Source organism: Battus philenor, unplaced genomic scaffold (genome assembly GCF_028537555.1).
Source record: "Battus philenor isolate CCGP_79_NKW_IND1 unplaced genomic scaffold, ilBatPhil1.0.hap1 SCAF_17, whole genome shotgun sequence".
NCBI classification, from domain to species: domain Eukaryota; kingdom Metazoa; phylum Arthropoda; class Insecta; order Lepidoptera; family Papilionidae; genus Battus; species Battus philenor.
Genome location: NW_027181679.1, coordinates 10393072 through 10415768, shown reverse-complemented (window position 1 = coordinate 10415768; position 22697 = coordinate 10393072). Strand labels below are relative to the sequence as shown.

The 22697-nt window shown below is 33.7% G+C and overlaps 1 protein-coding gene across 1 annotated transcript in view; it reads right to left on the bottom strand.

Moving 5' to 3' along the window:
* Positions 1–22697, bottom strand: part of Hph (HIF prolyl hydroxylase) — a 36007-nt gene that overhangs the window by 10459 nt on the left and 2851 nt on the right. Inside the window, exons 2-3 of the mRNA XM_068762776.1 lie at positions 14505–14624; positions 8228–8308 (exon numbers count right to left, since the gene is read on the bottom strand). Of these exons, the coding sequence (XP_068618877.1) occupies positions 8228–8308; positions 14505–14624 (201 nt within the window). The remainder of the gene's footprint in view (positions 1–8227; positions 8309–14504; positions 14625–22697) is intronic.

Below are 22697 nucleotides of genomic sequence, written 5' to 3'. Positions count from 1 at the left end.
TTTGCACTAACGTGCATTGCAATGGAACTTACGTAAAAAAGTATAGATTTTTAATACACAATCGTTTATTTATTGTATTTATTTATTGTTATTTATTATATTTATTCCTCACCAATACTTACAACATACATTAAGTTGCCGAATAATATTATAAAGAGTAAAATAAAACTTGACATGAGTTCGGTCATCTGATATTACAGTTTATTAGTCATGGTTATGGTTCTACGGAGTTTTATGATAATGATATTTTTAAAAAGAATTATAAGTAAATTCCATAACAAACAAAGATTACATGGACTTCATTCAACTTTCTACTGTATTAGAAAGAGCGGTATGTGGAATTTATAAAAAATAAAAATAATGGAGTTATAGGTTTGAGACATTACGATTTAACCAAAAGATACTCAATCTTTGGAAAAGTAGATATTGCTTTAAGGACTCATCTTATTTGTTGACGCATGAAATGAATACTGATTATTAATTACTAATAATTGTACCTGAACGTATGGCACATGGCGTTAACTAAAGCCGGCCTCTGTAACTCAATTCTGACCTATCTACATTGGTTTAGTTGTAAATAAACAATTTCGGTACGGCGCTCTTCATCCGCACAACTATAGGTACAGCCGAGCGGCGACTATAGTCGTGAACCAAGAATTTTAACATACCTCTGCAATTACAGTTAACTATGATAACATCTAGGCGAACGTAGTGCGTATCTGTATCAACTTGTAATGTAAAACACTCTCATCACAAGTTTGTTAAAGAGCAAGACGAGCTCAGTGTCACGGCAGGTAGGAGCCGGCTGTGGGCATTCACCTGTGACCGTCGACGCTCGCACCAAAGTGGAGCATACCATCGATACTTTTATTAAAATGTTTAATCATATTTTGGAACAATAGTAGGTTTAATAAGTCACATTTAGAACAGACTGCAATTTATCCAATTGGATCAGTACAGGCACTCATATTATTATAATATTTCTTCGTAGTTCTTTCCTCATAACAGAGGGTTGATGCCACCATGCCAATCTCTGCTGTAATTTTTTTTCAGGCATTGTAAATGATCCTAAGTGAACTACGGGGGCAGGGTTACTCGCGACCACAAAGATTACCTTTAACACCCTGATGCTCCCAGGGTGATACTAAAGGAGTAGCGACGTCAAGCATGATGCGGTGATCAAGTAATCCGACAACCCATCTTTCAGGCAGGTTTCAGAGGCTTAGAGATATTCATATAATCTCAATAAGACTGGTACAGAAATTAATGGGAAACTTCCGTTACTAAATATACGGGTCTTCCAAGTTATCAGGTGTGCTCGATTTTGCTATTTAAAAAGTCATTATTGAAGTGGAAAACACTTCGAGACTGATAGGCGCGGCTAATCGATAAATATTTCTTATGCAATCTAAAATTTGGTTTATAAACGTTTTCGTTACATGTGGCACGGTACTTTAGAAAACATCATATTTCTTGTTGAAAACTTCGTAATTCCAATTCTAAATATCTCTGTTCATGTAGACATTTACATATACTTTTAAATTGTCATTTGTAAGTGGAAAGCTACCACCGGCTCGGAATGCTCATCTGCTGAGAAGAAACGTCTAGAAAATCAGCATTTTGTTTTAATAAAATTTAACAATGTCTGATGAATACCTTTTAATATCGACCCTGCAAACCTGAGTTATTTGGAATTTAGACTATTACTTTATACAATTGAATGCTGTATTAAGATTTTATCATTTCAATCAAATTCACACGACTACATTTTAAACAAGTTTTTATTTCTCTTCAACAATATATTTCCCTTCGTCATCAACCACCTTTTACCATCTAGTATACAAATTATCAATGCCGTAGCGATAAAAATCAAACGATTTTTCTGTAAAATATATCGACAGAAACTAAATTACTTTCCGGTTCCTCTAATAATTTTCATTTTATACTTAAAAAAAAACTACAAAAAAGGAAGTGGTAAGGTAAATATCTTATGGAACTTATGTATGTGGGCACTCAGACCCATGAAGAATTTGTTAACTTATTCAAAACGAAATTTAGGCTTTACTAATTTTGTTTCTATTTCTTCTATTTATGTGTGTCACTATTTTTATGTAAGAATTTAAATTTTGATGTATATTATGTTTTCAAATATGTACGGAGAAGCAATCGTCAAAATACCAACGCGAGCCTATGTAACCTCATTTCGAGACGTAAGAGTATCATGAATATATAATGTAGTACCGAGAAATTTGTTACGTAATTTTTTGAGTATATTTATTAATAATCTTAGTTGTACAGAGCATAAATAGTACATGCCACATGGAACAAAGGTTACATTTAAATTAGTTTAACCAAAAAATTGTCTTATAAACTCTTACGCTTACCTAGAATACACAAAAATAATTATAAAAATAAAAATCTTTTTAAACACTTTTAGTGTATATTTCGATAACAATCAGCGTAACAAATGGAGCAGTAATTGACCACATTCGCTTGAAAGTAGAACGCGCGCAGGGCCGTTTCAAAGTCATTTCCGCTACGCCAGACACGTGCGGCGCGTAAGGGAGAGGGTACTCGAACGAAAGTACACGTGTTCGTAACAAAACAACTTTATAAACAAGCATGTAGTGGTGGCTCAGTGGTACTGGCTTCACATAATGGCAAATAATGTAATAATAATGTGTTAATTAAGCATTCTAAAAGGTGAAAGAAAATTTTGTGAGCAAATAAATATATGTTAAAGACATTATTTTAACACCGTGTTGTAGATAATTGATGCCGGGTTCCCTGTCTTTAATCCGAGGCTCATGTTTAGGGGGGGAAAAATGCCTTATGGGAAATAATTACAATTAATACTTTCGGTATATATAAATATAGAGTGTTTATACATCCTTTCTAAAAATCAATGATATCACTTATATTAAAGTAAAGATAACATGGTTTAAAAAATGGATTTTAATTCGAATATCCACATTTTACTAACTGTCTATACAGAATGTACTGCAAGAAGTTATCGGCCTGCCGTATTCTGATAGAAAACATGAATAAATGTAACATATTTCAGAATGGTAATTTTATAAATGGTTATTTCTAAGTAAAAGCTTTAATGAATTTTTGCTGAATTAAACATTGGCCGCTACAAATCTTCTTCACTTATAACCAACTACGCTGACCCTGTACACTGTGCGAAGAAATAAGCATTACTCTTAAAGGTGTAAAAACGTGAGCAAATCAGTGTATCCAAAGACGTAATTCCTTTAAAACTGCTATTGATTATGGGTATCAAAATCCATTACACAACCTCTCTTTAAAAGTATGCTTATGTTTTAGTACAAGGAATCTTTATATAAGTAATAAAATTAATGAAACAGGAATATTTTATTAACAAAAGCAATGTTGGCCAATAAATATAATGTTTTAAATGAATCTGCAGTTTAAAAGATGACATTTGTCTTAGATTTTTAGACAGAAAATGACAAGTCAACCCCTTCCTTCCAACATTCAGTTAATGAATGAAGAAAGCGCTAAATATGAAAGCACTTCCATTGTAAATTAAAGCAACGTGTTTTCCAGCGAGCGTGTAGACTTGATCGATTTTCTTACTTCACGGCTTCGATGTGATGGAATGTTAACTCGAAGGTCGCTTCGTGGTTATTTTAGAACCATTGTTACCGTTGCCGCGGCGTAGTTAGTTTTTTTTTTAATTAACATTTCATATAATTCACTATATTTTTAAGTGTTTCGTATTTTACGATATTACATTAACCGTTTTGATTCCGAAATAGGTATACGTATGATTTGAATATTTTGGATTTGGATATAGTTAGAGATCAAGACCGATCATCGGGATGATCTTTGAGGAAGGCTTCCGCCTTGAATTGGGCGACTATCACCCTACTAAATTTTTAATTATCATTATACCGGAACAAAGAATTTGGACGTACATGAGACAAGAACGGCTAAAACTTTTATAGTTCTGTCGTTTTTATTATTAACTGGTACATCGAGTTTAAGGAAGCTTGGCGCTAAAACTGGTCTTCTTCGGGAACCATGGCTTAGGCCTTTTGATAATAAGTATTGCTAGTGTTGGTTGATTTAATGGACGTCCTTTTTTGCTATTTATAAGTGGACGTTGGATCACGGATTGGGCTGTCATATGAATCGCGTTCAGTATTCCAGTTTAGCCAAGAGGGCTAAGTTTGGCTTCTATTATGAGATATATATAGGGATAACTAAATCTGACTAGTCTTAGAGCTATAAGCAAAACTAATAAAAATTTATGTAAATTGCTAAAGAACTACTTTTGTATCTACTTTCATATAAGAACAATGTTTCATCGTTAGAAAGTGAACGTAATCGGCTTTCATCTCCGACAATGCCGCGGCGCAAAGGGCGAAAGATCGAAGCGATAGCAGGGCCGCGAGGCAGCCGGGCGCACGTGACACGACGTGCGTAGGGCCGCATGAATCATACACAAACACGACGTAGTACCCCATTCATAAATTTAGGGTAACGGCGCGTCTAACATCGACGTAGATATTTCATAATCATCACGTAACATAACAACGTAAACGTATTTCTAATCATATCTTAAAGGACACGCTTGGTTGTTTGTAAATACAATTCAACATTAACAATTAGGGTAAAGTATAGAAACAGATGGCCTTTGGGACTTTTTGGTTCTGGTATCGAGACCCCAGACCGGCCAACTACACTAAAACAGAACGACAAAATAAAAAGTAATAATTAATCAACATATGTCTACGGGTATAATTGATGCATGACGCAGTAATATAAAGCATGTGTAGCGTATAATAAGGTTAAATGACTATTGATTGAGATAGTGATTAGTAGTCGACTGGAAGCACAACTTATCGGTTAATGATAACAAGAGTAATGATGCGTTTATACGCATATCTATCCTTTGCACGAAGCTCTCTTCTCTTGTCTTAAATTAGTTGTTCCTGTTTACCCACAGATTTTAAAGCAGAAGGAGAATTATGAAGAAAGCTTATAATAAATATACAGTTGAGAAAGGCTGAAAGAGAATACAAAAACCAACAAGAAATCGCCAGTTTTTAGATTGATAGCTGTTGATTGATGTAAATTGAAACTTGAAGCGACTTTCCCGGATAACTTAGGTTAAAATGTCGGAAACCCAGCATGAACGATATTGGAACAGCATTATTTGTCATATCGTTAAGGATTATATAATAGTTGAAAAAACATAAATTATTACTTGTACGTTTTAAAAAGTAATCGCATTGTAAAAGCATTTTTAGATTTCTTTATAATAAGGTGTCCTTTTTCATTTGTATACAATAAATGTTGCGGCATCCAATGCGGTTAAAAAATCACTGTTTACTCGGCGTATGAAGAATCGTAGTATCTTCTCATTACAATACAAAATTTTCTTTAATACGTGATATAAACTTCTGAATTTAGCTACTTGACGTTGATGAATAGGTCAACTTGTACAAAGGGGCTTTTTACGCAATGTCTTTTTTACAGTTGTAACGCTATAAAGCCTGTAGGAAACACTCTGTTATTCCACAATTACTGTACATATACATCCTCTTTATATATTCACAGATGAATGTACTTTATTCTTTACTCACGCATGTAAAAGGAGGAAATAATTAAGTACGAAAAAAATTAAATATACATGACCAAGGACGACTTAATTCTCGCCGGGAAGCTGAAAACACGCTAGTATATTTAGAATATTTTTATACGAGTATAAGTCACTTGCCTATATAATGATATGCTTTTGCGAAATTAATATAGTGCGTGGCATTTGATTTGACACATTTAATAGGTTTATACTACTCTACGTCTGAGAACTATGCTATAAAGTGAAAGAAATGCGATATATAACCGAACTCCTCCGATCTTAGGTAAAAATCATACACTTTCCCCGTGTGCCAAATCAAACGCCGGGTACAGTTCTATGGTAATCAACGACTTTTTTGACAATCATTACATAATTTTTTATGTTTTGTGCAATTTAATTGTGTAAATATTTTATACGTTTCCAAAATATTCACAACATACGGTGAAGACTTGCATTTTCTCAGTAGATGTTGCTGCTGCTAGCCCTAAGGCTTTTACAGCTTCATCTAAACTGAGTTCACGGAGCGGAAGGGTCCGTGAAGTTAAAACGGTGAAGAGTTCCTAGGATAGTTGTTTTTTAGTTTCTGCTTTATTAGACACTATTCTATAGAAACTTGCATTCTATTTTTAGTATACGAGTTGAAAGTGTAAAAACTGTAGAAATTTATTATAACTACATGTTCAGACATAAATATTCCACTTTTTTAAATTTAATTCCTATAAAATCGTTAACAAAATATTTTAAAATCACTTTTTACTCCCAAGTTTAAAATTATATCAAGTCGATTTTAGCGTATGTAAAACAAAGTAACATGCTCGGTGTGAACATGATTTATTTTAAAATAAAAAAAAATGTGTAATAGGAGTGATAATGGTAATAAAAATAAACGACCCCAACTTATGGTTATGGCAAGACAGATAGAATAGGCTTCAGTAGTTCATAGTGATGTAATCGATAAAAATGTGAATCGATTCAAAACGGTCTTTGTAGCGATAATGGCATAATTAAAACACATAAACAATGAATAATTAAATGTTCGAGGCGTAATTGAGTACAGCTCACGAGGATACACTTCGCCTACGCTGTCGTCAGTCGCACGCGAATGTAAACATTGCATAAGTGAGTGTTGTGGTCTGACTGCTCATCGCCACAGTTCAACGTTTGTGTCCGAAGTAATGAAAAGGCTTTTTCAAACAACAAAAACTTATTGTAAAATCTAGTGTATTAGAGCGGTCGCAAAAATATCGTTTTAAATGAAACATACTAAAAAATTATAAAGGCACCTAAAATAAGTTGACACGGTGATTAAATGACAGATAACCTAAATACCAATTTCTATGTAAAAACATAAAACATAAAAATTATCTATGTAAGAATTCTTGTAGTTGCGATATACTCTTAAAAATGTAGAGTATCAGGAATAATTTTTAAACTCACCGTGTAACAGACATACTGCCGGTTGTAATGGTCAATTCAAGTGACGTTTAGTTATAAATGCAGATGGCGTGTGGGAATTAATCCAATCAATTAAACGTTGTTATAAAGTGAAAAAATTAACAATGAATGTTGAAAAGTAAATGTTCCACGAGCGGCGACGGTGTGAAGTGTATAAACGTGGATGTAAACAGAAGGACGGTCGGCGTGGGACTCGGTTTACGTTCGTACTAATGTTTACAGTGTGCCCCGCGCCGCCATGCCGCTGGTCACGTACGCAAAATCGCGACCGCGCCTTCGCGTTCCCGCGTTATTTTGGCGCTTTACTGCAAACGCGCGAATCTATATAGAACTGACAGGCCACAGATAACGCCGACTGTTGTCGACATTGCGTTCAGGATCGATGCGCATTATATTTTTATAACGCAAATTCTTAAATTCTAAATATATTATAGCTTACATTTTCTCTATAAATAAACGTTATCTATATACTATGTAAATCAGATACGATACGATATACGTTTATCTTACTGTTTAATATTTTACAAAAATAAATTAATAATTAATTATAATTCATATAAATAAATGTAGAGAAATAACGTGTTCAAAAAATTTAAACGAATTGAAGGTTTGCTTTTAAACGGAAATATTTTAAACTTTAAAATTATAACAAGTTAGAAAAATCATTTTAAAGGAATAGAAATAGGAATAAATAGAAAACTAACAAAAACTTACAAAAGGACCAAACGTAGCATCAGAGAAAACGTCGAAATAAATTAGTACACAGTAGTTTTGTATATATTTGGGTATTTTTATCACCCAGATTTTCAGTTTTTAATTTATTTTGTTTACAGAATCACTGTTTATAAAAACAACAGATGGTAAACGTCACCTAACGTCTTTTCACACAAGTAATATAGATAATTCATTGGAAATATTCTTTTTTTTTACTTATTTAAAGACCAGTAACTGCGAAAATATGTTTAAAAAATTCTAAATTTTAAAAACTAAATTCTAAATTCATTATAAAAGACAAACATTCATATTTTTATATAATTGAAATACCGTGTTCGTTTTGGTTACTCAACGCTAATTAAAAAAAATATTTACTAATTGGGCGGGACTTTTACCTTTATAAAATTTGTTCTTTCTTAGTCTAATAAAAAATTATTAATTTACCTTTGTCCGTCCGTTAATGATGTAGTCGCCCATCCTACCGTTGTTGACCATTTTGTTCGCCTTCAATATTATATTGTCCACCTGAAAACCAAAAAAATTGTATTGAAATTTTGGGTTCGTTGTAATATTCGGTGTGATATTTGCCGCTACTAAATACCTCATGATTTATGTTTGATTTTTTCAAACGGTCTAAATTGAACATATTGTTCAATGGTAGGTACGTGGGTACGTTGTTCAATGCTGATGGTAATTTGGTTTGATAAAATGTTTTTTCATACTGCATAGGAAGAGTGGGTAGGCACGCCCTCACACTAGCTAGATGGACTATTTCGTAAAAGTCGCGGGATCTCGCTAGATGCGGGCAGCACAAAGATTGGACATCGGTGGTGGCGATCATTGGGGAAAGCCTGTTACTGGCAGTATGGGTCTATCGGTTACATGATTATGGTAAGTAGGAGCCACCTTTACAGCGGACACGGTCACATTCAAGTATATAAAGTCTTGCAACTTACTGTTTCTCAGATATTAATTAAAACTGTTTTAAATATTAATTTCTATTGTTGTTCAAATAGATTTAATTTTTTTATCTGTTTCGTATTGATATATTAGGGAGACCGGAAAATAATATCGCTTTCTTAAATTCACCACGACTTCATTATTAACAAGTTTTTATTTCTAATCAACAATATATTCACCTTCGTTATCAACAACTTTTTGCCATGTAGTATGCAAATTTTCAATATCGGAGCGGAAAAAATCAATTGGTTATTTTGTAAAATATGTCGACGTACTTTCCGGTTCCCATATTATTTGGGTTATAATTTTGTGGTCTGTCGTTATTAAGGAATAAGTCGCAGCATGAATTGTAATAACGCGGCTTCATTATATTTATTGTCTTGTATCCTCAAATGAATAAAACTCGAAACTTGTCATTATCGAGTAATGTATCGAGAAGTGGTATTTCAAATCGGAATAGTGACGGTTATTGCGCGTTTACACGCTTGCCAATCCACTCTCACAAACGTGAAGATAGTTCGACTTGGTTTGTGTAGGTTGACAAACGGTTGTAGTAAATTTGATCTAGGCTCGATCTTTTTAACTTAAATCACATGTAATTGGGGTCCTCAGAGCATACGACTGTGGATAGCGATGTTAGATTTGAGATCAAGCCAACTGTTTGTAGAGCTTTGACATTTGCGGCCAGATATAAGCGAATTGCGGCGACCAACGTTTTCTTTTTTAAGCATAGACAGCTTTTTGCGAAAGATAAAAATCACCATCGAACTTGACCTATTTACATCCTTTCCTGAATCAAGTTAAAGTTTTGTTGTGATCGTTTTAGTTTTATTTATTTTCTGTTTGATTAAATTCATAAATTACGCAGTTAAAATACAACATATACGTATGTCGTGATAAGCAGAAGTATACACCTCTACTTTTAAATGTATTATACACAATAATACTACAGTGACGAGTGTTGAAAGTTTTCGAGCCTACTAAAAACTGACAAAAAACTAGTTTTACGTTTATAATAAAAGAAAACCGCTTAAAGGTAAATTTAATTAAAACCATTTCCACCTCAACAACAACAATACATAGTCTAGACTTTGAAGTGGTGTTATCAGGTTGTCCTAATCGCTACATTAATCACTTTGGAGAAACGAGTGCTACACAAGTGCCAATAATTTTTAAGTGCACCTTACCTACGTGCGTGATGCACGCGGCTCACCGGCGCCGCGCTATCAACCCAACACACTATCGTCCACAACAAACGATATTGTATCAGATATGTTATTACCCTAAATACCGATGCGCAAAATCGCGAACAATTCGCCTAACCGGTACGCGGCTCAGGCTTATTAATGATATAGAAAGTCACCGGCAAGTGGGAGGCTTGCAGGCGAATCGAAACATACCAAAGGATTATTTATTTAACGATTTGATAGCTGTCTCTACGGCAAGTATCCTTTGCTTAAAAATGAGACACTACGCCTGAATAATTAAAAAAAAATAGAGAACAGAGATTACTGATAATATGAAAAAAACCATTATTTCATAATATCACTAATCTCTGTTATAAGTGCTTTGATCAGTATAAGGTCAGCGGTAGAGGACTGAGACTTGCGATCGTACGTCGCGGGTTCGATTCCCGGGATTATCTTATAAATAATTCAAATATTGCGCATTCACTATTAGGATTGCCACCGCTCAAAAACAAGCTTCAAAATGAAGAGGATGGGCAACAGTGTTCTCGGCGTTTTATAATACAACACTGCGATCACCAACCCGCTAGCCAAACTTGATGACTATGGTATATATTTGTGCAAAGCCTATGCCTTGCATTAGGCGTCTAAGGGCTGAAACAACAATATAGGACGCTGTGGTCCAATATTCGGAAACTTGTCCTTGAGCTTTGGCAATCCTATATAATTATTGCACAAATTTTGAACTATATGACATTGTATCCCAGAATCGAACTGGCGACCTACGATCGTAATTCTCAGTCCTCTACCGCTGGCCTACCATTGCTTGTACAAAGACCGCTATTTTTTCTATTTAACGTAAATCAGTGTTTTTCATTGTAGTACCATAAATTATTTACATATTTCACTAATTATTACACAAATAACTATAAGTTTTAACGATTGAAAAGTGATTTGATGCGGTTCCGCTCGTTTCATTTACAAGCATAGGACGTAACCTAAAGCGTGAAACTATTTTTGAATGTCAACCTATACTTGACCGGGACTTAACACGGCACAGGGAATACCCTGTCACAGACGCGACACTTGAATATGTAAGCGTTAGTTCAACACAAAAAAATAGAAACCGTACTGCTATTTATAGCGCTATGGTAGGCGCGGAACTTTCACGAGCCCGTTATGGTGATGGAGAAATAATTTATATATATATATATATATATTATAAATATAATCCATGTATAACGACTTGAGCTAAGCATTGTTTGGTATTTGTCGTAATTATAATTGTGTAACTGTATGTTTGTTCCTCAAATAAATAAGTAAAATTATTTTATCTTAACAATCCACTACTCTCTAATAAAACATAACTTACGATCTATCCAAAGTAAGGAATCTTGGAATGCGATAAGATCGCCAATCATACTGTGTTGTTATTGCAATGATATATTTATTAGATACATTTAAGTAATAATTACATAGTCTAGTGTAAGAATTTGCATGCTTACTTTTGCTATAGGTGGAATAAGAAGTTATTGGCTTGTCTTATGCCAACAGAGTTTTAGAGTATATTGTGTATAGTTTATAATAATCAATCGCCTTTTATATACAATTTTTTAAGAACAATAAACATTTAATAATGACAATTTTATATATAAACAATAATTATTTGTAGTTCTCGGTGAAAACTGATTTTTGATTTATACTTTTATTAACCGTATGGCCTAAGTGAAGGAAACAAGGTGAGTAAATAATAAATAAAAATAATTATCGCCGAAAAATATAGAGGTTGTTCAAGGGTGTCAAACTCAAAAGCTATCTTGGGTCAAATAAAAAATGCTTATTTTTAGATGGGCCGCAAAAATTTTCAATATTCAGGGACACAAACATTCATTATTTTGATTAGTATATTGTAATAAACATACATATAAAGTTAAATCATTGGTTATGTCCTGAATCTTTTCTTTGATACCATCTTTTCAATTACCAGGAAATGATCCGTATAGTTTATAAATTGAGTATATTATATTTATATATGCAAGTTTCGTTTCGGATTCAGATTAATTTTTTATTTTACAAAATGTTCATCTCAAGCCGCGAGCTTGTCACCCCTGAAATAGTTGAACGACGTACTAATCAAAAACACAATTCATTTTAACATTTAATGCCCGAAAAATCCAAACGTAATAGCGACAGCTGCGACCATTGTCATTTAATCTCGAAAGAAAAAAAATTGCATTGTACACATCGGTATTGCCAGGTGTTAATTAAGCTAGCACGGCCTGTGATACCATCTGCCTTTGACGTGAGCGTTTTATAAAAATTATCGATTCGGTATTATCGTAAATTGACGAAAGTATTAATGCAACACATAATTCTCCTTAATTTGAACACGTAATACACTCGACAGTGACAAAGTGTTTTGATATATGTTGTGTTGATTATGTATGTTGTATACTTAAGACTCGACTTTATCGAGTTAAATTTGGGTTGACTTTTAGAGAATGCCAATAAGGCAGCCCGCCTTTACACACGTTGTGAAAAGGGTATATAAATAATTTTATTTTTCTTTAATAATACTTAATCGTTGGAGGCATTTATCATCCGAACAGGTGGTAAGCTCATATTGACGTCAATAAGAAATGTAATCCATCCAATGTTGCGAAAGGAATATTTGAATTAGAATGGAATATTGTATTATATGGGGCAAGGTAGTGGGTAAGCCCACTAGTTGGACCGACGACAGTTATTTATGATCGCGGCAATGCGGGCTGCGCAAGACCGGTCAGAGTGGCGATTTTTGGTTCGGCGGAAATTATATGATGGGTGATATATATGTATTTAAACTGCCATAATTATAACACTCATTTACTAAACACAGGCTCTGCCAGAAAGCATATTACTCTATTTCGGAGTATGTTCAGGATAAAGATGTTTGAAAATGAATCGTTACTATTATAATGTAAAACGTTTTTTTGGGTCAGTCAATTATCAAATTATTTAAAAAATTACTTTAAAAGTGAAACGTTAACAATTTAAATACAGAATTCTTTAAATAAAAACTTTTTTTTATTTTGGAAGAGAATTTAAACATACACAACAAGCGTTTACATTTTTAAATAAATAATGTTTTTACATTATATCTATATAATAAAGATATACTTAGGGTATTGTTGTCAAAATTAAATATATACAGCAAAGACAGACTGAATATACTAGTATCTCCGATCACTTCTTTTAATGTTTATTAAAACTGGTTTATAAAAAACGGCTCATTGGAGTAAATTAATTTTTTTTGGTTTCTTTCATTAGGCGCTCTAGTTTAGGGCAGATATCGAAAGTACTAAACAAAACATTCTTACATACATATTTCGCATTTACTATATCAAAGTACTCTATAAGGACAATATGTATCCTTTATATAAATATTTGCCGCGCAGTATTCTCACACAGTCGATATAATTTAAAAAGAACATAATAATTCACTGTTATCGCATTAACGAAACCAAAGCAGCCTTTATTACAAAACTAACCAAAAATTATCATTAATAAGAAATGGTGCAAAGGTATCGGATAAATAAATTGAATTTTGACGATTTTGGACACTAATTTTTTTAAGACTTTTGGACTTTTATATATGAGATCATTGGGTTACCATTATAAAGATGTAGGATTGGAGTTGAAGGGAGCTCAATCTGATTCTACTTTGTATCGAAGTGGATCTACAGGCATTCATTTCATGATGAACATTATTGATCACTGTAAATGATCTTAAATGGATGATAATAAACGTCGTATGGCGGAAATGATGATGATTACGAGTATGATAATAATGTGAATAAATTATTATTTTATATATATTTAATATATGCCTTTATGTTACAATTAGCAGAACGTTTAGACGAGGATCATCTCCACAAACTCAGTTTAGCAAACACTGGTGTTTAGACATAATTTGCTATCATTCCATAACTCGGTAATAACTATTTGTTACGGAGCGAGCTGGGTTAGAGGTCTATACTAAACTACCTTCTGCATCCTACATTCCTAAACCTACCGAATTCGAAAATGACGCAGGACCTAAAGCGACCATTGATCAAAAAAGTTACATTCCTTATTCTAAAGACGAACGCAAATATGGTGCTACGAATGGTTTGTACTTTCAACGCCTGAGCAACCCTAATGGTAACGGGCAAAGCGTATCAATTGTTGTTAGGAGAATGTTTTGTACATTTTAAGCCCCCCCCCCCCCCGTTTTGGGAACTTCTCATTCACCCAAGGGACTTTGTTAAAAAGGTAAATGATTTTTTCAGTGTCTATTTTTATTTTATTTTCTTCTTTGCTGCTTCATAGTTTCTTTACTTCATCATCTTTTGTTGTTCAAAATACTTATCACTCTTTACGTTCTTTGCATTTCGTTCAGACCTCCTCTTACATCCCTCTCCTGCATTTAAAAGATATCACAATTAGTTTTAACTATCACATTACTTATCTACCTTTAGTATATTACATTGCCAGCAGTAATATCTATTCTCAACCGCTGAGGTATATCCGACTAAACAAAAGGGGCAACTAACTTGAGCAATCAGCTGTCTGATGTAGAAGCAATGTGGTTCCTTGCCGTCGATCCACGTGATACGGTCGCTCCGTATAGTTTGCGCCTCCGTGCTGCCAGGGTTGGACACTAATTGGCCTGCCTGCGAACAAAAACTGTATTAATACGCATTAAATATTTTTTCCTATGAATAACACTAAAAACGCTACGTGAATTAAGGTTCTTTTAAAGAACTCGATTATCACAAGCTGCATACTCTGTAGGTATGCTTCCGTTACAGATCGGCTTTCCCCGTCTAGAGCATACGTTTCAATTGCAAATAGTCAGGGAACAAACACAAACCAACGTTTTTTATCGTATTTAATATCGTGGTAGTGCGTGATTTGCTGGACAGGGATATATATACATCTAGAAGGGTATCTAACATATATTTAGGATATGTAGGGTTTGTACGTACTATACTAACCCGATAAAAGACAAAGTTTGTGGAGCGTCGCTATTTATAACCAAATCCAATAGATCTTATTCTGCAAAGTCTTATTCTTCTGCGTGGTGTGCCAAATCAAATGCCAGATAATATTGCATTGTTTCAAGTTGACGAAGGTAAACGCAGTGATAATTTGAGATACAAAGTTGCAAATTATTATAAACACGATTTGTCATGTTAAAGCTCTAGTCGTCTTATTATGTGGAACGAAATAGTACTCATGCAGTAGGTACTTTAAAACACGCAACAATAACTTATTAAAAATTGCAGTATTTATTAAAAAGCGTTGGCTAACTTGCAAATTCGATTAAAACTTTCTAAGCAATAAAAATTCAAAGATTATTTTAATAGCTTCACAGTTATTTTTAAAACGGTTATTACAATTAAGGATACCAGGTTAAATCGATAAAACGTAAGGAATAGTTATTTTCATCATATCCGACGATCTCTCAACAACTATTTATAATATCAATATTAGGTTTTGATGATATTTCAAGCGATGAACTAATACCGTTTTTACTGTCTTGTCGGTATCACGTGCTTTACGTGTAATGTATGTAACCAAACCACAGCGCAAACATGTCCCAGAGATCTGAGGATCATAAATATGAGAATTTACGTAGATGGTCTCTTTTAAGCAAAATTTACTATTTTTTTTCCGGTCTGAATTTACAACGTTGTTTTACTTGCATTTAAAGATTTTGCGTGAGGATATAGCGCAACAGGCGTTTAGCCTAAACTTCTATAACCCTTAAATTCATATTGTTGCCAATTGCCGGTATCTTAATCAATCATCACACTTATTTAAATAAATTAATCGAAAATACGTGAAGTATTGACAATCCGCTTATACATCCGTTTATGTTTTTTTTTTATTTAAGGCCCCTTCTACAGGGACCCCTCGTATTCCCCTATTCTGTTGTGGGACAGGGACTTTGTTTTTATTTATTTTATTTTTTCGCGCTCTTCTATTGTTCCTCCTATGATCTTTCATTCCTTTATTTTTTTTCTTTCCATTTCATATCTATTTTTCCTTTTATTCGATACCATTCTATCTTCTCCTCATACCTTAATCATTATTTTTTTTATTCTTATTACATTTGTTTTTATTCTATATCATATTTTTGATTCTAGGTGTACATTCTTATATGTATTATTTTATTTTCTTGCCTATTTTTGCAATTTTTTTAATTTTAGCTCAACTCTTGTTTCTTTTTAACACGTTTTCCATAATCGTTCTGCACATTTATAGGAACGTTAGACTTGTTTCCTTGTTTTTGAGTAACGATGCCATAGACTCCTTACTAACCTTGCTGCCTAACCGGCATTCGGAGTCGACTCGGAGTCCTTCGAATTCTTCTGTGAACCAAGTGTGAACCAGACCGTGGTCCCCCTGGTAGCCCACTGTCCCGCATTCGGAGGCCTCAGGGTCGACTCCAAATGCGGGACAGTGGGCTACCAGGGGGACCACGGTCTGGTCCACACTTGGTTCACAGAAGCACGAGGGTGAAGGTACTCGGAGAACCCCCCATGCCCCGTCAGCGTTTATGTTTGGAAAAAGACAATGAAAGTGAACGAAACTTAACGTTGATAATTAGAGATAGTATATGCATTTAACATAGCTAGGCTCTTGTACTCCCTCGCACTTGTACATCTTATTCAATATTACTGAATTGGGAGGCCGCCAAGCTCTTAAATCACTTCAGAGGAGGTCGACGTGGTCGGTTGCCATCGCTTTGTAACCACTGAGTTCTATATTCTTTATCAAAACTTTTTACTATCTTATATATTGCTGACGAAATAAAACGTATATCTTAACCAATTAAAACGCGGTTTATTTGTATGTTCCCGATGTTTTAGATGGTTTGCTCACGCGTATGATTGACTTGGAAGTACCAAGTCATAGTTATTCTAAGGTACTTTCAAACATGTTTATTATTGTTGGTATATTCTGACGTCTTGCTGTTTTATATTTAACTGTCCCCCGCCCAAATCGCGAATTTAATGACCGCTCTTTCAACCCTCGCTAGTGGAATTTCAAAAATCGAATTCTTAGCTGAGCTTTACTCAACAAAAGGAATTTTCCTGCCAAGTTTCAAGTCTACAAGCCACATGGTTACAGAGATATCCTGAGTACATAGATGTAAATGTCTTATATATATACATAGATTACGATTTAACAATCGATGTTGTTTCATTAAAAATTTGTGGTTAACACTATTATTCAGTTTAATAAACCACGTACGAGACACTTGTGGTAAATCATCGATTCCTCTGTATATTTCCTACAACGATGGTCTGCAGAGCTATTAAAATTAAAGAATATAGCTGGATAGCTTTCATTGACTTTCAAACTTTTATATAATAATTAAATATGTAAGACATATGGTCGTCCGACATCTCGGTTTTACCCGATCAAAGGCTCGAAGTACAAAAATAAAACGCGAAATAATCCGTTAAATATTACTTTTATTTCACGATAAATTATTACCGACAGATGTCTATTACTACGCTTAGAGATGTCGATTTTTATTTTCATAGTGTCAACACGTCAGATTTACCTCGCTAATTACGTTAGAGATTTAATTTTAAGATCGCCATCGAGGCGATTAGCTAAAATTTCGTTGGCAATGTAGTCATTATTTTAGTGGTTGTATTACGTACACTTATTACATACGAATCTACCTTTCAACCTATAGATGTCCACTGCAAGGCATAGGCCCAAAGACATCCATAGGGGATATACCATAACCGTCACGCTTGCGAACATAGTGTGATATTATGGTACGCAGAGGATGATACTGCCCATCCTCTGGAAACTTGTATGTTTGCAGTGGCATCCTATATAATTAATTCACAAGGTGTAAATTATATAGAATTGTATCCCGGGAATCGAACCCGCGATCTACGATCGAAATTCTCTGTCCTCTACCGCTAGATTACCACTGCTCATAGACATATTTGTCGGTAAAGATAATTTGTTTTAAAAAACCCTTCATAATTAATTTATTCGATTAATTAGAATCGAAATCCAAAAAATTTAGGAACCATGTCTAAACTTGTATTTTTTTTATAAATATTTAACACGAGTGCCACGCACTTTTAGAACGACTTATCGGTCAGGTCGCGCGAACTAGTATCGTGGCAATATAGATTTTATTCGATGCAGCGGTATATGTTCACCTATAAGAGTAATTGTCAAAGTAAGAGTAGTTGTGTAAGAAAAATTGTAAAAAATTATAAAACGCTGCCGTGCCTCGCAGCTGGGAGAAGAAAGATCTGTACCAAATAGCGGCAACCCTCTTTCAACCGTCTGCGTTTAGTAAAAGCAAAAAAAAAATATTGTAAAAAAAAAACACTAGCGATACAAATTAGAATTAATATATAAAAAAGACGGTATATATTCCAGAAATTTTACCAAACAGTTTGTAGTTTCCCTTGTAATAATATATCGCATTTATTAAATATTAGATTGACTTAATTGTTGGACAAATTTTAGATGTCTTGTCAGTTTTTGGTGATCGTCGAGTTCTGAACGGAAGGTTGGGTCAGTCACTGATGACTGACGCGGTCCAAATAGAATGCTCCGTGTCAGTCATACATGACTGACGTAACACTCAACGTGGTAATCAATACATAGCATCTTACAGCAGCATTGTTACCTGATTAAATAGCAGTAAACTTGGCAATAAAAGATAAGTCACGTTAGAATACTTGCCATTGTTTTGTTAACGCTATTTACATCCTCCGTCGTCACTGGTGTGTATATATGAGCAAATTTATTTAGTTTGCGAGAACAATTAACAGATCAAGTCATGTTATTGATATATATTTGCGACGCCGTATTTCCCAGTAGCGATGTTTAGCCACCGCGGTGAGGCAATCACGGGTTTTATCCTCGGTTTATTTACATTATCTTAAATACAGTTTAGTTTAAATTTTAAAAAAATCAGGTGATAATTGGCGTTTAAACACCTATAACAATCTTCTTTACGGATGCCTTTAACTATTATTTAGCATCATGGCGCGAATTGCAATTTGCAATAGTTAATTTAAACATTGCACGCTTCTTGTTACATTTAATCAAAGAATATCATATTTACTTCAATAACATACGTCTAAAACCTCAATTAAAACGCGAGACAGAGTAAACTTCATACTTTTTTATTAATGCGTACAATTTTTTTTATTGCATGCTAGCATGCCCCTAGCCTCCATCTCCATAAGGAAATTACGTATTTAATTTCAATATTTATTTAGGAAAGACGTCTTGGCAAAATGCCTTAATTGCTTGCTGTTTTTCGAATAGTTTTTGTGTTTAAATGTGCCAGCACACAATTCAGGAGTACAAAGTAGGAAAAACAAAGTTTTCTAGTGGTTTGGCCCGTGCGTGGGATCAACCCGCCTTAAAATCGCAACGATGACATTACGTAAAAGTAATAGTGAAGATGGATAACAAACTGAGTTACAGTAAATATCATAATAATAATAATGTGTACTTATGGACTGCATTTAAAGAAGATGATTCATTTTAATTTTTCTATTTATAACTTTATCGAGTTTGAGTTTGTAGAAGGCTACTGACTAAGTTAGACTTGTTTAAAGTGAAAAAGGCTAGGCTTCTTCGGGAACTACGGTTTGAGTGATTCTTCATGATTGGAAGACCATCCAGATCATAGGGTACTTAGACGGACGCTTCACGGAATGATTAGATTCGTTCTCCTTGGCTTGTAAAGTCACTCGAAAATCAATTTGGTGGTTCCGTATTTTTATTTGAAACTTGTCTCATAAGAATACGCCTATAAAGTGATCAAACGAGACGACCTTCTTTAAGTCGTCGCAAGACCTATCCTAATGGACGTCTCTGGGACAGAAATGTACAGCAATGGACGTCATATGCCTGAAATAATAACGATAATACTGACGATTTACTAACGCATAACTAAATATTGACGAACTACTAACGATAATAAAACGATTGCCTTTACACTCCTGAACTATATTTATGTGATCGTATTTTAGCAATCTCAATAAAGAGTTTTTAAACATTGTATTCACCAGAAGAATAAAAATTCACGAATTTTAGATAACTTAACATCTATATACTTGTAGTGTAGATATACAAAATAATGTACATGGTTAATGCGCAGGTAGTTTAAATTAAACGTCCGACGATTTAGAGGCACAACAAGCTGGCTTTTACTATTTTGTCAATCTTAGTCGTGCGTTTACGTCATCAGAAACTCGGATTCGATTATTTCTGGAAGTTGCTCACAATCCTTATTACTTCTATGATCTGATATATATCTGTTCTATATCGTTTATTCTGAAAGTCTTTTAAAGATGTTTGATATATTGCGTAAAATATAACTAATTTCTACTTTACACGCATGCGATGTAAACATACACACATAAATAGAAAAATCTACAATTCCCCGGGGAAATCCCGCATGTAGCGTTCGCGAGACGTAATAAATGGTGACAGTATTACTTGCTCTGATTCAACGCCGCTCGCTGCCCATGTGTCACACGAACAAACTAATGAGTTAAAACGATGTAAACACAAGCAAATAAACTGTATATTACATTGGAATTTGAATTGAGGCTTTGACACCAATACAATGATAATATATTTATTGTCATCTCATTATTCTAGAACGTAGAACGTTCTCTGTTGAACATGGGTCTCTCTTATAGATTTCCAATCAGGTTAGAAGAAGCCTGCATCAAGCGTGTTTCATTGTCAGTGGTCACCACTTCAGAAACTTTAGATTCCAGCTACATAGTACTACCCACTGCTATTATGTATGTTGCTCACTTTCGTTCATCGGTGAATCTCCTTACTCCTAATTATTCCATTACAACTATCGAATCACTATGAGATAAAGATAACAGTTTTAAATCGTGCAAAAGCGTCGAGAATAGGAATTGCGTAATATTTGAATGGTAATGAGGCAATGGATTTTGGCAACAGGCCATTGCGTGTACAAGTTTGTTTAGCAACATCCAATGTATGTGTACATGTCAAGATTGTTTACAATCTAAATTGACTTTATTAATAGAAATCTAAAATAAAATGAACTGTCTCAATCAAGGCTACCATTTTTCTGTTTAATTTATTACTATAGCCATTGTCTGTGACAATCATTTTTATGCTTCGTATACAGAGGGGCTGCTGGGGCTTTGAGCTTCTGTAATGGAAACCCCAGACCGACAAGCGCAGAATAGGACCATCCCACAAGGTAGAGTCGGTCTCGATAAGGACGTCGGAAGACTTTGGACACAGGCCACATCCAACTGGTCTTAATGAGAATTTATATAGAAGATGAAATTTTGTTCAATCATTTTATTTTCTCAAACATAAACTGGTGTACCGGATACCAATGACGTCGCTGACGACATATTTTACAGAAAAACCGATTGACTTTTACCACTCCAGCATTGAAAATTTGTTTACTAGATGACAAAAGGTTGTTGATAATGAAGTTGAATATATTGTTGATTAGAAATAAACACTTGTTAAAAATGTAGTCGTGTGAATTTAACTTAATAAAGTGACATTACTTTCTGGTCCCCGTAATACATGTGCCTAAATTCACAGTAAACAACACCGTTTGTATTTGGTATAGCAATTTTATATAATTGTTGTGGACAACAGCGTATGCTTTTATAATACACTCGCTTATAACTTCTCTAAATTATCTTGTTATAAATTTAAACAAAGTTTAACTAAAACATATAAAATGTTAATACAATATGAATTAATTACTCTACTACTGATTAATAAAAAATGCATGGGTTTTTTCACAGACAAGCATATTTGTAACTAACATAGCTTAAAGTTGAAAAAAATTGAATACACCAGAAGCCACTGAAAATTATTCTGCAGCAGATAATATGACTAAATATAAGTAATTATAAGAAAAATATCTAACAATATTACAGACAAATGATTTAAAAATGCCGCATAGACTTTATTGCTTTAAAATCTTTACAGCTATTTATATAGAGAACTAATAATTGATTAAATTAAATGTATGTGCACATACTATAACATAACAATAGCATTTCATACATATAAAGTTTATAATGACAAATGGTTGTAGATACTGTTGACAATGACAAATATGTTTATACAGTCAGTTATTCACCCCTATCATGTTATTAATTTATTTGCTTAGTAGTTACAGAAAGAATCTATTTTTAAATAACATTTTTTGGTACATGATCTAACAAAATTTAACAGATATATAAACAGGCTGGATATAAATTGGTGCTTGAAGCTTTTTCAACAATATAAACTGGAAACATTGTGAACAAATTTATTATAGATGAAATATTTGTTATGTAAAGAGCTCTATTCCATCATAGCAGCAACCTAATAACCTAACAGAAGAATAGAGCTGGTTTTGTAGTCAGTTTATATATTATATTATGTACTTTTTCATATACACTTGATAAAATAACAATGTTTTATAATATATTTATACTTGTCCAGTGATTTTTGGCTGAGTATTTATGGAGGAGCTTCAGAGAGTTAAATATGAAAAGGTAAATAAAATATAATAAGCTCATGACGCTTCATTAGACAAATATCACTTGAATATTCAATGAAAAAACTACTGTCAATCTGAGCATTAAAGGCGAACTTGGTCCCCATAAATTTATTTATTTATTAACACTTTTTTGTTTGATAATAAATAGAGGGATAAAATAAAAATCAATAAA